The 15355-nt window shown below is 40.1% G+C and overlaps 1 protein-coding gene across 1 annotated transcript in view; it reads right to left on the bottom strand.

Annotated features, from left to right (window-relative positions):
- Positions 1-858: 858 nt before the first annotated feature.
- PPP1R21 (protein phosphatase 1 regulatory subunit 21) overlaps positions 859-15355 on the bottom strand; it is a 71771-nt gene continuing 57274 nt past the window's right edge. The window contains exons 17-22 of the mRNA XM_055540045.1: positions 10949-11191; positions 8687-8719; positions 7423-7539; positions 5129-5227; positions 3973-4101; positions 859-1515 (exon numbers count right to left, since the gene is read on the bottom strand). Of these exons, the coding sequence (XP_055396020.1) occupies positions 1486-1515; positions 3973-4101; positions 5129-5227; positions 7423-7539; positions 8687-8719; positions 10949-11191 (651 nt within the window). The 3' untranslated portion in view covers positions 859-1485. The remainder of the gene's footprint in view (positions 1516-3972; positions 4102-5128; positions 5228-7422; positions 7540-8686; positions 8720-10948; positions 11192-15355) is intronic.

The raw sequence follows: 15355 nt of genomic DNA, 5'->3' as shown, positions 1-15355 counted from the left end.
TAGTCCCAAACCCTCCAAAGGAGGAAGAGAAATGGACGAGAAATTCAGAATGCAGGGTCACAGAACACTGAGGGTCTAGCAGGGGTTGGAAACTCTAGGTTTACGGTGGAGCTAAGCAACATGGTGCTTGGGGGCTTAGGTGCAGCTACAGTGAACACAGCTGGTTCAGGTGACAGAGAATGAAAATGAGCAGATCACACAAAACAGAAAGGGCCAAGGGGCTAGGGAGGATGGGACCGAGCTGGACTCACTCAGAGATCCCTGAGGCAGGATTCAAAACTTCCATTACTGTGAAGACTGGGCACAACGGCCAGTCTGTCTCTACAGCAGGCAGCCAAGAACAGGGGGCCAAGGAGTTGGCCTTTGTGCTGAGCACAGAGGGAAGCGGTGCTGAGCACTCAGGTGAAACAGAGTAAAGCATTCTGGAGGGTGACTAGCAACTGCCCAGTGAAGAGGCTCAAAGGAGATGAAGCTGCAGACAGGGAGGTGGGAAAGGAGGGGCTTCAGTCTGGGGATGTAGACATGGAGTGAAATGGGCACGTGTAGGAGACTCGGAGGAAAAGAGAAACTAAAGACTTGGGCAGGGAGGTGCTGGGAGAGACACCTCTGAAATGTACACTGAAATGACACAATGTTTATGAAATAAACCAATAGGAGCCTGAAAGGGCTTAGCAACCTTGCCTGAAGTATAGTTACAAGTACCTTGAGAGGTACTCAAAGCCTTAATAAAGGATTAACTGTACAATTATTCCAATTTGAAGGATTAGAAAGATTATACCTAAACCAACTGGGATTTGGTAATTCTGTGTACTTTAATACTTTTCAGTTTCCTTCATCAGATTCTCAGAAGACTGAAAGTTTGATATACGTATGAATTTATTGACATCAATTTCCTTAAGTTATTATTCCAACACAGAGAAGGTACTGAAGAGCTGAAGACAATGATAATAAACCACAAGATCTGGAGTTTTCAAGGCCCAATCCCTCCAGAACAGAGAAAGAGAGACAGAGAGAATGAATAAGTCTTCAAAAGGAATTGGAGACTGTTTTCAATTATAGCGAGAAGTAATGACAGTTTGACAATGTAAGCATTTTATCCAGAAACATATATCTATTCCATAGATACCAAATTGATTACCATATCATAGAGTTTGAAAATATACAAAATATTTGTTGTTCTTACATACTGAAATTAAAACCTAATTTTAAAAAGTGCACAGTAAAAACAGCGTAAGGAAACCTACAATATTCACGGTATGTGTATTGTTTTCCATTTTACTGTCAACATCAAATTCTGTATTTGCCTTACTGGTTACAAATATATTTTAAATATTTCAAGGCCATTTACAACACTGACTACTTCACTAGGTCCAACAACACTCCAGCTTCCTGAAGGCGGCCAGCACTGGACGTGGAGGGTCGGCCCCACAGCTCCGCTCAGCAGTAGCAGCTCTGGAAAGAAGTCGCCAACCCGCTATCCGTAAACTATCGACTCTTGTTCTTTTTAGAATTTCCCTGTGCAAAGAAAAATTTCAACAATAAGAATGCCAACTTCTAGAAAAATCATCCACACTGTTTAGAGACCAAGCTGTCTGGAAGCCATAGTTCACTGTGGAAAACTTTAGCTTCCAAGGAGAAGAGCTGATAACCTTCCATCACTAACTTTTATTTAGGAATCACAGAGCAGTTTGTTACTTTTCACTCTCCCCACTTTTCTCCATCTACCTTATTGCCCTGGTGTCTGAGCACAGGTAATAAAGAAAAGAAAGCATATCTTGGATTTATCAAACCTCATATATTCATTTTGTTTCAAAGACAAGGTACTTTATGATTTCATAAAGCTGAATAAAATATTTTAGCCTAAACTTGTTCCTTTGCTGTTGAAATGAACACCTTTTAAAAGGTCTTAATAGGAACTTATTTTTAATATGTGCCAACTAACATCTCAGTGGCAAAGATAATCTCAGGATAAAAGGAAGCTCAGATACCAGCTGAGAGCAACTTGGAAGATGTCTTAACTTAATTCCCGATTCCCTCATATACAGAGATTTGGACTTTCCAGTTTTATGTAACTTTTCTTTTTTCTGGAGAAGTTCACTTTTAGGGAAAGCATTCTAATTTAATTCCTACATTTAACTATTACATATAAATACTCAGTTTCATGCACGTGGGAAATGGTTACAAAACACAGACATTCAGAGCAAGATAACAGCAAACAAATGGCTTCAGGATGTTTACTTGGTATCCAATGGAGACCATGTCAACTCAGCTATCTGATGCTATAGTAATTTAAATGACTAATAAATGGGGGGTGGTGTGGGGGGGTACAAAATATAGGGACCACAGAAAGATCAAAGAAAGGTTAACAACAGAAACTAGAAAGTAAAGAAGGATCGCTAACTCTATGCTTTATTAATCACAGATATTCTAAGGACTAGATTAAAAATTTCCAAGAGGGCTTAAAAATTTCCTCACTTCCAAAGTGACTGCAATACAATTAATTACCTTTGGGACAATGAGCTTCGCTAGCTCACCAAGCTCCTCTGTCATTGGAATTCTCCAGGCAAGAATACTGGAGTGGGTTGCCATTCACTTCTCCAGGGGATCTTCCAGACCCAGGGATCGAACCCAGGTCTCCTGATTGCCACCAGGGAAGCCCCTATACCCAACATTAACCCTCCTCAATTCAGAACCAAATGCCCTCTGCAGCTCTGAGGTCTGAAAACTTTCCCTATGACTGCTACTTTTCTTCAAATGTTAGGTGCTAGAAGCAGGCTTTCTCCTGCTACTCCCACTAACGCATGTGCTTTCTACATGAGTCAGCTATTGCCCTGATGGAATACCAAGAGGCCAAAAGGGTTAAGGAGGCATTCTTCAAAAGGACCAATACCCTACCCTCTACCTACAAGCCCAAGTTTCCCCAAGCACCAGTAACCAGAGAACCCTAATCAGCACCACATAGGCCAGTCACAACCATCACAAGATGTCCCAGAAAAGCATCACAAACATTCTCTGAAGCAGCCAGAGGCCAATCAATACCACCAAACTACACTGAGAAACAAAATTCTGTAAGGCAAATTCTAGTGCATTAACATGATACACTTCCAAGGAGACACCAACTGAGCGGGATGCAGCTCTGCACCACCACTGGCAGATGCGAAAATGAAGCTATGGTCTGTTCATCTCTATGTCCTTCCCAGGGCCAGCACGCAACGGGAACTCAGCACATGCCTGCAAGATCAGTGAGGGGCAGCATGGACTGTAAACAGCACAGGCTGGACACAGCAGATCCAAGCTGCTGGTGGCAGGGTGTTGTCTGAGTTATCAAAATATGCCAAGCATCTGAGATCATGCATGAAACCAGCTCTCTGGCCTCTTGAAGCCTACCTCTCATGGTAAGAGAGAGAGTGTGTGTGTGTGTGTGTGTGTGTGTGTGTATAATGATACAACAAAGATACATGATACATGGATATGCCCTTCAACACAAAAACACTACCCATAAATACTGATCCCAGCCTGGACAAGCAGAGGCTTTATGGGAAATGAAATTTAAGAAGTCTTTGGAATTAAAAGGACAAAATAGTCCTTGGTTATATGGATATGTTGTGAGAATAAATTTGCTAAGAAGGTTACTTTTCAATGAGACCATTTTAGATTCATATAAATAAAGAGTAATCCCCATCATAAACCCTCTTAAGAGTGTTCCTAACTAACAGAACAGTAGCAGAATTGCCCCAAATACCAAAAAGCAAGCAACACAGAGTTAGGGCCTGGAGGTCAGACCTTCTCTCAACTTGTAACTCAATCAAACAATCTTCATTTTACTTTCGGATAAGAGGACAAGTGAAATGATTTATAAACACTTCAAATCTCTTAATCCTTTGCTCCTGAAACACTCAACAATGAAGTACCTTACATGAAACACATTAAATATTAACTATTACTGCTCAGAGAGGCCCGTCCCTCCCCTACCTTACTGGACATCTTTAGTGTGTCAATCTCCTCTCTCTGTTTAGATAGCGTCTCGTTCATGCTGCACAGGTGGTCGCTCATCATACTTAACTGATCCTCATAACTCCTCTTGGTAGTTGTCAGCTCATCCTGAATGGCCAGGGAAAAAAGAAAAGAGGAAGCAAAACTCCACCAGTTATACCACTTGAAAGTTCTTTTAATTTAAGAAAAAAAAAAAATGTTGGAAAAGCAACCTATCAGGATGACCTATCTGATCAATTAAGAAGCAGGTTAAGCCATAGGTCCAACAAGAGAACAAGTAAAAATGGGGAAAAAGTTTTTCTCAACCTTCAAAATGGGCTCTGAATTTCTTTGCAGAAATGAGTTTCTTTCTATGCCAGGTATAAAAGTGTCACAAAAAAAAAAAAAAAAGAAACAAGAGGGCTTCATGCTCTTTCCCTCAGGTTTTCCTGAGCCTTTGGTGAGGCGGGAAGGTGGTCTCTGGCACATTCCCACCACCCCATACTCGATGGGGATCCCACAGCCCTTTGGGCAGGACTCGCCCTAGAAAAAGCACCTTCCTCTCTCCTCTCATCTCTCAGGCTCTCTTTGGCCTTTTAACATCTAATCTTGTGATTCTAGAAAATCTATAAATGAATCTGAAACCAGAAGGAAGTGTGTATTGCTGTTAATGAGTTATTTCTTTGCCTGTAGCATGTTTATATTTACTAAAGGCTTCTGGAAACAAGGCTTTAAAACAAAGCAGTGAGTAAGAAGGAATATTTTGAAGCCCTATCTTTCAGTTTATGTCAGTTTTATGAATCAGTAAAGAGAAGGAATTGAGTCATATGAACAAAATAAACTTCCAGCCAGCCATGACAGGGATTATCAACTGGGAGGAAGAGAAAAAGGAAGGACTATGGATAAATAAGTATTATTTAAAGAAATGCTGACTACAAAACTATTTATAATTAAAATCAAACTAGAGAAACAAATAATACAACCACTTCTTGCCTGCCATAAATGAGCTGTAACTTGAAAATGAGCTAGAAATAAAATGGTAAGAAAAGTATTATATGTAGAGGTCAAATGTCACCATTTTACAAAGGAAATGCTGATTTTTCAGCCTAAGAACTTTCAATGAAAAAACATACTGCGTAGGTAACATGAAACTCACCTGAAGTCGGCTAATGCTCTGACTGGCTACTTTCATCTCTTCTGTCAGTGCCTCTTTAGACTTTTCAGCCAAGGCCAGCCTTTTAGAGAGTGCTCGGCACTGCGAAATCAGAAAACACACCATAATCTCAGGAAGCATTTCCCCAGACTGAATTTACTTCAGGGAAGGTTACTAGAAAACAATCCCCAAGACCACACTTCCTCCCTTCATCCCACAAACATCTGCTGAATATCCATCCATAGGCCCTGTGCCACACCCTGGAGCACACGTAAGAAATGTGAGTGGGCCTCACTCACATCAGTTTAATGAGGGAAAAAACATCTACTAACCCAAGTTCATCGGTATTTCTTTCCAAACTCTAGCCTGATGACCACAAGTTACAAAAAGCATAAGAAGTTTTCTACATTTACCCAAGATTCATGTTCACTGGATGAGAAAGGAAGTGGTTATTTCAAAAGTGATCAATGGCATCAAGCAGTATGAATTCTAAGATACTTTTCTTCTTGTGTTTTAAGCCCTTTATTGGAGACCATATCATAGGAACAATAAGATCTTTACAGCCTCACTCTGTCGATGAAGGGAAAAAAAAGTGAGAGCAGTTTAAAGACCCCAGTTGGCTTTTTTTTTGGGGGGGGGGGGGGTCTACTAAACCGAGGCTATCTGGAGACAGTACATGAAGAAGAAAAAAGAAAAATTCTATTTCATGCTATTGTTCAAAGAAGGCGTGCCATTAAAAGGATCACTAAATTTTCTGATAAACCATGAGGCTGACACGGAGAATCTGTTGAAACACATTTGAATGCTGTGTCAACATCAAATGCTCAGACTGACCATTCCAGTAAAGTCATATTGAGGGTCACCACTTCCTGTTTACAGACAAGGAAAAACTAGAACAATTTTAAAATTCCTGTATCACAATTGTGCTAGAAGAATTTACTAAGATAAGCAAATCTCTTGGAAATCCTCAGAAATTCCCCAGTTACTTATTTCATTCCTCATAAGAGAATTTCAGGCAAGTTCAGCCAACCAAATCAACCACTCTCTATTAATCACACATTTATGTGCTCAGCTATTGAACCAGAGAAAAAGGGAGAGAGCTCTGCAAAACACAGGTCCTTGTGAGGAGGACAATCAAGTCTGGGAGAGTAACTCAGAAGGTAGTTAGGGATCCAAAGCAGGACAAGATGATGCTCTGTGCCACATGGTTCAAACAGTAAGGCACTGCAGCATCCAACTTGCTGTCCTCATTTTTCTACAGTCCAACAGCTATCACTACTGATCATCTTCTCAAACAGGTATGCAACACTAAGCTATGCATATCATTTATTTCAGCAAGAAGAGAGAAGCAAAGCCTCCCTTAACTTCTAGCACCTGGCTTCCTATCAACCTCCCTGTCTGCAGAACAGGAGAAAATCACAAAGTCACATTCTAGTAAAGGGTTTGATCTTTCCTTTGTCAATTTCCTTAACAGTTTAAAAGATTATACATCTCTGTCTGACATCTGCAACTAACCTTTTAAGAAAAAGTTTCTAATCAGAGACCTTACATGTATCCTTATATGTTGAGCAATTTCCATTCTATCTTATAATTTGTTTCTCACTTCTTGGTTATCTGTAATTTCTTCTTTCATTTTCTCCTCTTCATCAAGGAATTTGTATAATTTTATTATCTTGCATAACCTTTTTCTAATCCTCTTAAGAAAATGAATTATATGATGGAAGAAGAAAATGTAACAAAAAGCAACATTTTATATTTTTTAAGAGTTGGAAAAGGTTACATTTTGCATTTTATCATTTATAAAAACTCATTACCACAAGTTGTCATTTAGTAACTAAAGAGTATACTAAAAAGAAACAAAGACATACTTTGCTTTGAATTCCCCTAAATGAAAATTCCTTCACCTATGAATGCTACCAGCTTATAACTCTCTAAAACAAGGAATCTATAATAATAATGTTCAAAACATGTTATATAACCCTAAGAAAGTCTACCGATAAAGATTTTTGGTTGGTATGTGGACCAATCTACATGAACTCGAACCAAATCCACATTGCAGACACACTGACTCTGATCTCTCTTTTGTGGTGAACAGCAGGAGGAAATGGCAACCCACTCCAGGGTTCTTGCCTGGAGAATCCCAGGGACGGGGGAGCCTGGTGGGCTGCCGTCTCTGGGGTCGCACAGAGTCGGACACGACTGAAGCGACTTAGCAGCAGCAGCAGGAGGCCAAGGCAGTGACCTAATTGCTGAAGAGGTTAGGAAAATCCACCTGATCCGATCAACTCTCCACTTACCTCGGCATAAAAGTGCACTGACTTGCTGTCAGCTAGCTGGAGCTGAGACGTCAGCTCCACTATCCTGGTCATGTAGTGATTTCTGATTAAGTCTTCCCGAGACTCCACATCTGGAGCCTAAAGAGAGCACACGTAACAGTGAATAAATGCCAGTGGGATGAAGCCGTTCTAAGAGGGAAAAAAAAAAAGATTACTATCACTTTAGCCAAATAAAAAGAAGACGACATTTCCTACATTTTCATTTGAAATTTGATGGGACATCATAGTTTTCCCACCTTTTGGAAAAACTTTAAACAAGACAGAAGCTTTTATTCAGCTCCCTGCCCATCTCACAGTGAAGGTGTGGCTTCAAGAAAAGAAAGCAGAAGTGAAGTCTTGGGAGGCCCCCCCAGCCATGGGGCCATGTCTCTCAGTTAGGTGCCACACATCTAACTTTCAAAATCTCTATCTGCCTGTCTCCTATGTCTTCCACTAACTAGAGAACAGGGAGAAGGGGAGCATTTATTGGCATTCCTAAAAATATGAACATTCTTTTCCCCCACATTATCTTAAGATAGCTCTAATGCTTCTAAACATACTAACGAATTAAACTATTTCTATAATGAACAATTTATGGCCCTTGTCCCAGACTAGTTTTCTAATTACGCTAGCGTTGGCACCTACTCAGTTGAGTTTAGAAATATATGCATAAGTTCAAGATTACCTGAAGTATAAGGCCAATAAGGAAACCAAAGAATCTACCAACCTACTTGAACTATGTTTGCCAGTTCACCATTCTGATTGTTAGGCTGAATGACTTCAGTGTTCTTTTAATGATTATTTGTAAGTTTACACTTGCAGTATTTCAAAACGAAAAGGTGCAAACCTATTTGACAGGCCAAATCTGACCTGGATTCAGTCACTTGAGGGCTGGAAAGAACTACAAGCCCATTGATGGTCAAGCCCCTGAAAAGCCCTGCTCTGCCAGCCGGCCCACTGGAAGGTAATGGCTCGCAGCCTCCAGCCACATACCAGCAAGCTGATGGCCGAGCTCATGCCACACCCTGTCAAACTGCCAAGTTAAGTCATTCAAGAAGACAATTACAGAAACAGGCTGTGATTTGTTGGTGACAGTTAACACTGACCGAAGAGAAAAGAAACATGGATCCACATTGACTAGAATTGCCAGAAATGTATTAGATGAAGCTGACTTTTGCTGGACTTTGTCAACAAACATGTGGCCAGATATTTACTAACAAACAACATGATGTTAAGCACACATTACCTCACTGTCAGATGTCCTGGTTAAAATTCCAATCTAGAACACAAGGGAGAAAAAGCTTTAGAACAGACTGTTTATACTTTAAACACAACAACTTAAACCCTTGTAATATTTTTTCTCTTCTCATTGTTCACATTGTTCTCATTGTTTCAAAGCACACTAAGGAGAACTCCTTGGTGGGCCAGTGGTTAGGACTTGGTGTTTTCACTGCTGTGGGCCCAGTTTCAATCCCTGGTTGGGGAACTAACATCTCATAAGCCCTGTGGTGTTGCCAAAAAATAAAATGAAACAAGCAACATTGAAATAAATAAAACAAAAGCACACTAGCAGTGGAGTTCTGGAAGATCACCCTCAAATCAATCATCTTTTAATACAAATCATCTTTCAACACAAGCTGGCCCTTCAGATATATAACCACATTCATGATTTCTGTCATACAGCAGTAATGGATATGACCATCACTATCTCCTCTATCCAAACGCTGTTAGCCATTTTTACTGAAACCCAACAAATGGTCTGAGAAGAGAGGGAGAACAGATTTTAACTCTGAGTCATTTCTACGCTTATTTCTAAAGCAGGCAAGAAGACCTAAACTTAGTTTCATGGTGACCCTAATAACTAAACATTTTCTCACTGCTGTGGGCATTTTCTCATACACTGCTGATAAAGAGTATAAACTAATACAGCCCTTTAGAAAATAATTTAGCAATAAAGATCATGAAAACATTCAGTCTGATTTGATCAATGAGACGGACTCTGAAGGGAAGTCCACAGATGAGTGCTGGCAATGTTGCACTTCCCCAAACACTACTTAAACAAACGGTACTTAAACTGATGCCAGAATTCTGTTCTGTTGGTGAAATGTCCTGCTAGGCAGCCATCCTCCCTGTCAGGGGCAGAGAGCAACACCTGCGGCTAGGATTCAACCTCGCCATCAGGCTTATAGGATCCTCCAGTGAGCATACTGGCTGTTCAGCTCACTGCTCTGGGAAGTTTGGTGTGCTTTTCACTTTTCTAAGAATTTTAATTCTTTTTTCCTCTCCTATATTTTATTATGAAAATAGGTAAATACATAGTAAATTTGGGCAAAAAAGGATAATAAACACCTGTGCACCCACAATGTATTAATACATTTATACATTTATTGACATATTATCAATACAATTATCAAATACATTGATACATTTGATAATGAACAATGTTACATTTACTTTATTTACCTGTGTGTGTACATTTCCTGAAGTATCTGAAAGTAAGCTACAAATATGATGATATCTTACTCTAAGTACTTTGGCATTTACCTCCAAAAAATAAAGATATTCTCCTAAATAATCAAAATATCATTATCACATCTAAGAAAATTGACAATAATTCCAGGTTTCTGACACTGTTAAGGTGCAGTGAGGTCTGTTTACATCTTGAAAATAAAAGTTAATTTGTATATGTTACTATTAAGTATGCTCTGAATCAGACACAAGGTAGACGTGAAAGGGACCATGACTTGCTCTTCAATAGCATCAGAAGCTATAAGGGGAATCGCAAGCCTTAGGACAGGGCCATCAGCAAGTACCACAGCTCCCCTCAAGTTTCTCAAGAAAAAATGCTTACAAAAATACATGTAATGAGATCCTTCTAATTTGAGGGTCTTTTTTCCCTTCCTTTCCTGATTTCTCATTTTTCTAGATTTTTAGTTATTTTTTTACAGTGGGTAAAATACTATAATCAGAAATTTTTTCTCCATATAACTCTGAATTCTGTAATTCCAATAGACATGTTTCTTTACCTTCTAAATCACTGCAATTAAATATAAGAAATACAAAGCTGCAAAATAACTTGTCACTATATTGCCTTAGGAAGTCTAACTGTATTATATGTAAATCATAAAGCTTTATATTACCTAGGAATATACCATATAATTGGTTTTAAAACGTATTTATGGTCATTTCTGTAAAAAGTTAGGCATTTACTCCTTTGTCAGAAACATAAGCCCCATATCACAAACATTTCAATGGAAAAACAGAATCATCATAACTTGACTTAGTGTATCTTCACCAGAAACACAGCCCTTACCATGGGGAACTCTAGCAGGTAAAATCAAAGAGAATTGAATAAAGTTGTGTTTTGAAGGGGGCATCCTGCTCACCAACCTGAGTTTTCCAGAGCACATGGATTATTCCTGTTATAAATTCCTGTAATTTACATGGTAAACTCTGAACACTCAGGTGGATCCCCACTAGTTACCATTATAAAACAAAAGATACTTGCCTCACTGGCGCTGTGGGTGGGCTCCGGCACAGCCGTAGCACACGCTTCTTCCTGGCCCGTAGCGGTCGCCACAGCAGCCTTTTCCTGGGCCACCCCTACCACCTGCCCACTACTTGCACTCTTCAGTTTATCTGCAATTCGCTGGTTTTCTTTCTCCAGCTTGATTTTAGCTAACTGTGCTTCCAACATCCAATGTTCTTTTTCCTGCTCCAGTTTAGAAATCTTCTCCAAACTCTGCTGAACCTTGAAAGCAACAGAGAATTCTGAACCTTAGAGGATGATGTGGACAAAACTTAGTGGCCAAAAAAACACTTTATGGAATGCAAACCAAAACTACTTCACAGGTGTGAGAACAAAACCACTTAATACAGGAAAATTTTTATTTTTCAGTTTTATAAGATGCAAAAGGCACAACCATAAATTGAGAAATTCAGCAAGAATAAAATTTTTTAAAAATTGTATTCATCACAAGGTATAGAGAGTAAAAAGAAGCATGCATCCAAAAGAGGACTAATATCCAGAATATATAAAGAACTTCTGTAAATCAATGACAAAAAGACAACCCAACAGAGAAACAGCAGAAAAAAAGACTTGAATATGCACTTGAATATTACTATAAACATAAAAAAGAAGGTATTCAATGTCACTATTTATCAAAGAAAAGCAATTTAAGACCACCCAAATGACTAAAATGAAAGACAGGAAATACAAAGACGGACATATTTATGGAGCAATTGGAACTATCACACAGTGCCGGGAGAAGTGGAATTCAGGACGAACACTTTGAAAACGGTTTGGCAGGATTTTTGAAAATTGAACTTATATCCTGTGCATCATGCTAAGTTGCCTCAGCTGTATCCGACTCTTTTCAACCCTATGGACTGTAGACCACCAGGCTCCTCCATCCATGGGATTCTCCAGGCAAGAATACTGGAGTGGGTTGACATGCCCTCCTCTAGAGGATCTTCCTGACCCAGGCATCGAACCTGAGTCTCTTCTGTCTCCTGCAATGGTAGGTGGGTTCTTTACCAGTAGCACCATGTGGACTCAGCAATTCTACTTCTAAATATATGCCCAACAGAAAAATATGCATGTTTATCAAAAGACAGGTATATAATGCCCATAGCAGCCCTATGATAATTAAACACTTGAAAATACTCATAAGCTATTGTTGTTCAGTCACTCAGTCGTGCTGCGACCCCATGGACTGCAGCATGCCAGGCTTCCCTGTCCATCACCATCTCCCAGAGCTTGCTCAAACTCATGTCCATTGAGTCAGTGATGCCATCCAACCATCCCATCCTCTGTTGTCCCCTTTTCCTCCTGCCTTCAATCTTTCCCAGCATTAGGGACTTTTCTAATGAGTCCGCTCTTTGCATCAGGTGGCCAAAGTATTGGAGCTTCAGTTTCAATCAGTCCCTCCAATGAATATTCAGGACTGATTTCCTTTAGGAGGAATGGTTGGATCTCCTTACAGTCCAAGGGACTCTCAAGAGTCTCCCCTAACACCACAGTTCAAAAGCATCAATTCTTTGGCACTCAGCTTTCTTTATGGTCCAACTTTTACATCCATACATAACTACTGGAAAAACCAAAGCTTTGACGAGACAGACCTTTGTTGACAAAGAAATGTCTCTGCTTTTTAATACGCTGTCTAGGTTGGTCATACCTCTTTCCAAGGAGTAAGCGTCTTTTAATTTCATGGCTGCAGTCACCATCTGCAGTGATTTTGGAGCCCCCCAAAAAATAAAGTCTGACACTGTTTCCCCATCTATTTGCCATGAAGTGATGGGACCAGATGCCATGATCTTAGTTTCCTGAATGATGACTTTTAAACCAACTTTTTCACTCTCCTCTTTCACTTTCATCAAGAGGCTCTTTAGTTCTTCGCTTTCTGCCGTAAGAGTGTTGTCATCTGCATATCTAAGGTTATTGATACTTCTCCCGGCAATCTTGATTCCAGCTTGTGCTACATCCTGCCCAGCATTTTTCATGATGTACCCTGCATATAAGTTAAATAAGCAGGGTGACAATATACAATCTTGACATAGTCCTTTCCCAATTTGGTACTAGTCTGTTGTTCCATGTTCTAACTGCTGCTTCTTGTCCTGCATACAGGTTTCTCAGGAGGCAGGTAAGGTGGCCTCATATTCCCTTCACTTTAAATATTTTCCACAGTTTGTTGTGATCCACATTCAAAGGCTTTGGCATAGTCAATGAAGCAGAAGTAGATGCTTTTCTGGAATTCTCTTGCTTTTTCTATGACCTAATGTATGTTGGCAGTTTGATATCTGGTTCCTCTGCCTTTTCTAAAACCAGCTTGAACATCTGGAAGTTCTCGGTTCACGTACCGTTGAAGCCTGGCTTGGAGAATTTTGAGCATTACTTTGCTAGCGTGTGAAATGAGTGCAATTGTACGGTAGTTTGAACATTCTCTGGCATTGCCTTTCTTTGGGACTGGAATGAAAACGGACCTTTTCCATAAGCTGTAAGAATGGATAAATTATGTAATTCACACAGTAGAATACTCAACATGAATGAAAATGGACCAAACACAACTACATGTAACATGGATGGAATATCACATACATGATGTTGAACAAAAGAAGCCAGATTTGAAAGAGATGCAGCATAGTTCTCTTTTAATATAAAGTTCAGTATTATGTAACAAAACAAAGAATGCAGGATTATAGTTATCTTTGGAAAAGAGGAGAGCAGCAACTGGAGAGGGGCATGAGGAAGGCTTCTGGGGTCCCAGTAAGTATTTTTTTTAATACATTTCTTCATGTAAGATTATATCTTTTCCAAAAATTTCATCTAGCTACTGGTTAAAGTGTTTACTTGTGAAAATTAACTGGAATATATTAATAATTTATATACTTTTCTTTATGTTGTACTTAAATAAGGAGTTTTTAAAAAGCTAATTCTCAAGGCAAATGAAAGCTTGAGAATTAAATAAAAACAAAAGCAACCTTTCAGTGAATTCCAAATGCTTTACCAAATGACTGAGCAATTACCACGTAGCAGACACTGTTCATATATTTTCCTGCCAGTATCCCACGGAAGCCTCCTAACAGTCTTACAATTCTCACTTTTCGAAGAGGAGAACTGAAGTTCCAGGAGCTGAATCCTTGCTAAGCTAAAGGCAGAGCCAGGATTGGGGACCTCACATGTCTGTCTGGTTCATTAGTCTGATTCTTTTCACCATGTTACACTGCCTCCTACTGGCTTGATTCAATTAATGCTTATGAGACCCTGCAAGGTAGATCAGATGAGATCAGATCAGATCAGTCGCTCAGTCGTGTCCGACTCTGCGACCCGATGAATCGACCCCATGAATCGCAGCACGCCAGGCCTCCCTGTCCATCACCAACTCCCGGAGTTCACTGAGACTCATGTCCATCGAGTCAGTGATGCCATCCAGCCACCTCATCCTCTGTGGTCCCCTTCTCCTTCTGCCCCCAATCCCTCCCAGCATCAGTCTTTTCCAATGAGTCAACTTTTCGCATGCGGTGGCCAAAGTACTGGAGTTTCAGCTTTAGCATCATTCCTTCCAAAGAAACCCCAGGGCTGATCTCCTTCAGAATGGACTGGTTGGATCTCCTCGCAGTCCAAGGGACTCTCAAGAGTCTTCTCCAACACCACAGCTCAGAAGCATCAATTCTTCGGCGCTCAGCCTTCTTCACAGTCCAACTCTCACATCCATATATGACCACAGGAAAAACCATAGCCTTGACTAGACGGACCTTTGTTGGCAAAGTAATGTCTCTGCTTTTGAATATGCTATCTAGGTTGGTCATAACTTTCCTTCCAAGGAGTAAGCGTCTTTGAATTTCACGGCTGCAGTCACCATCTGCAGTGATTTTGGAGCCCAGAAAAATAAAGTCTGACACTGTTTCCACTGTTTCCCCATCTATTTCCCATGAAGTGACGGGACCGGATGCCATGATCTTCGTTTTCTGAATGTTGAGCTTTAAGCCAACTTTTTCACTCTCCACTTTCACTTTCATCAAGAGGTTTTTGAGTTCCTCTTCACTTTCTGCCATAAGGGTGGTGTCATCTGCATATCTGAGATTATTGATATTTCTCCCGGCAATCTTGATTCCAGTTTGTGTTTCTTCCAGTCCAGCATTTCTCATGATGTACTCTGCATAGAAGTTAAATAAACAGGGTGACAATATACAGCCTTGACGTACTCCTTTTCCTATTTGGAACCAGTCTGTTGTTCCATGTCCAGTTCTAACTGTTGCTTCCTGACCTGCATACAAATTTCTCAAGAGGAAGATCAGCTGGTCTGGCATTCCCATCTCTTTCAGAATTTTCCAGTTTCTTGTGATCCACACAGTCAAAGGCTTTGGCATAGTCAATAAAGCAGAAATAGATGTTTTTCTGGAACTCTCTTGCTTT

Source organism: Bubalus kerabau, chromosome 11 (assembly GCF_029407905.1).
Source record: "Bubalus kerabau isolate K-KA32 ecotype Philippines breed swamp buffalo chromosome 11, PCC_UOA_SB_1v2, whole genome shotgun sequence".
NCBI lineage: Eukaryota > Metazoa > Chordata > Mammalia > Artiodactyla > Bovidae > Bubalus > Bubalus kerabau.
The sequence above is the reverse complement of the archived record's forward strand: the minus strand, read 5'-3'. Positions and strand labels throughout refer to the sequence as shown.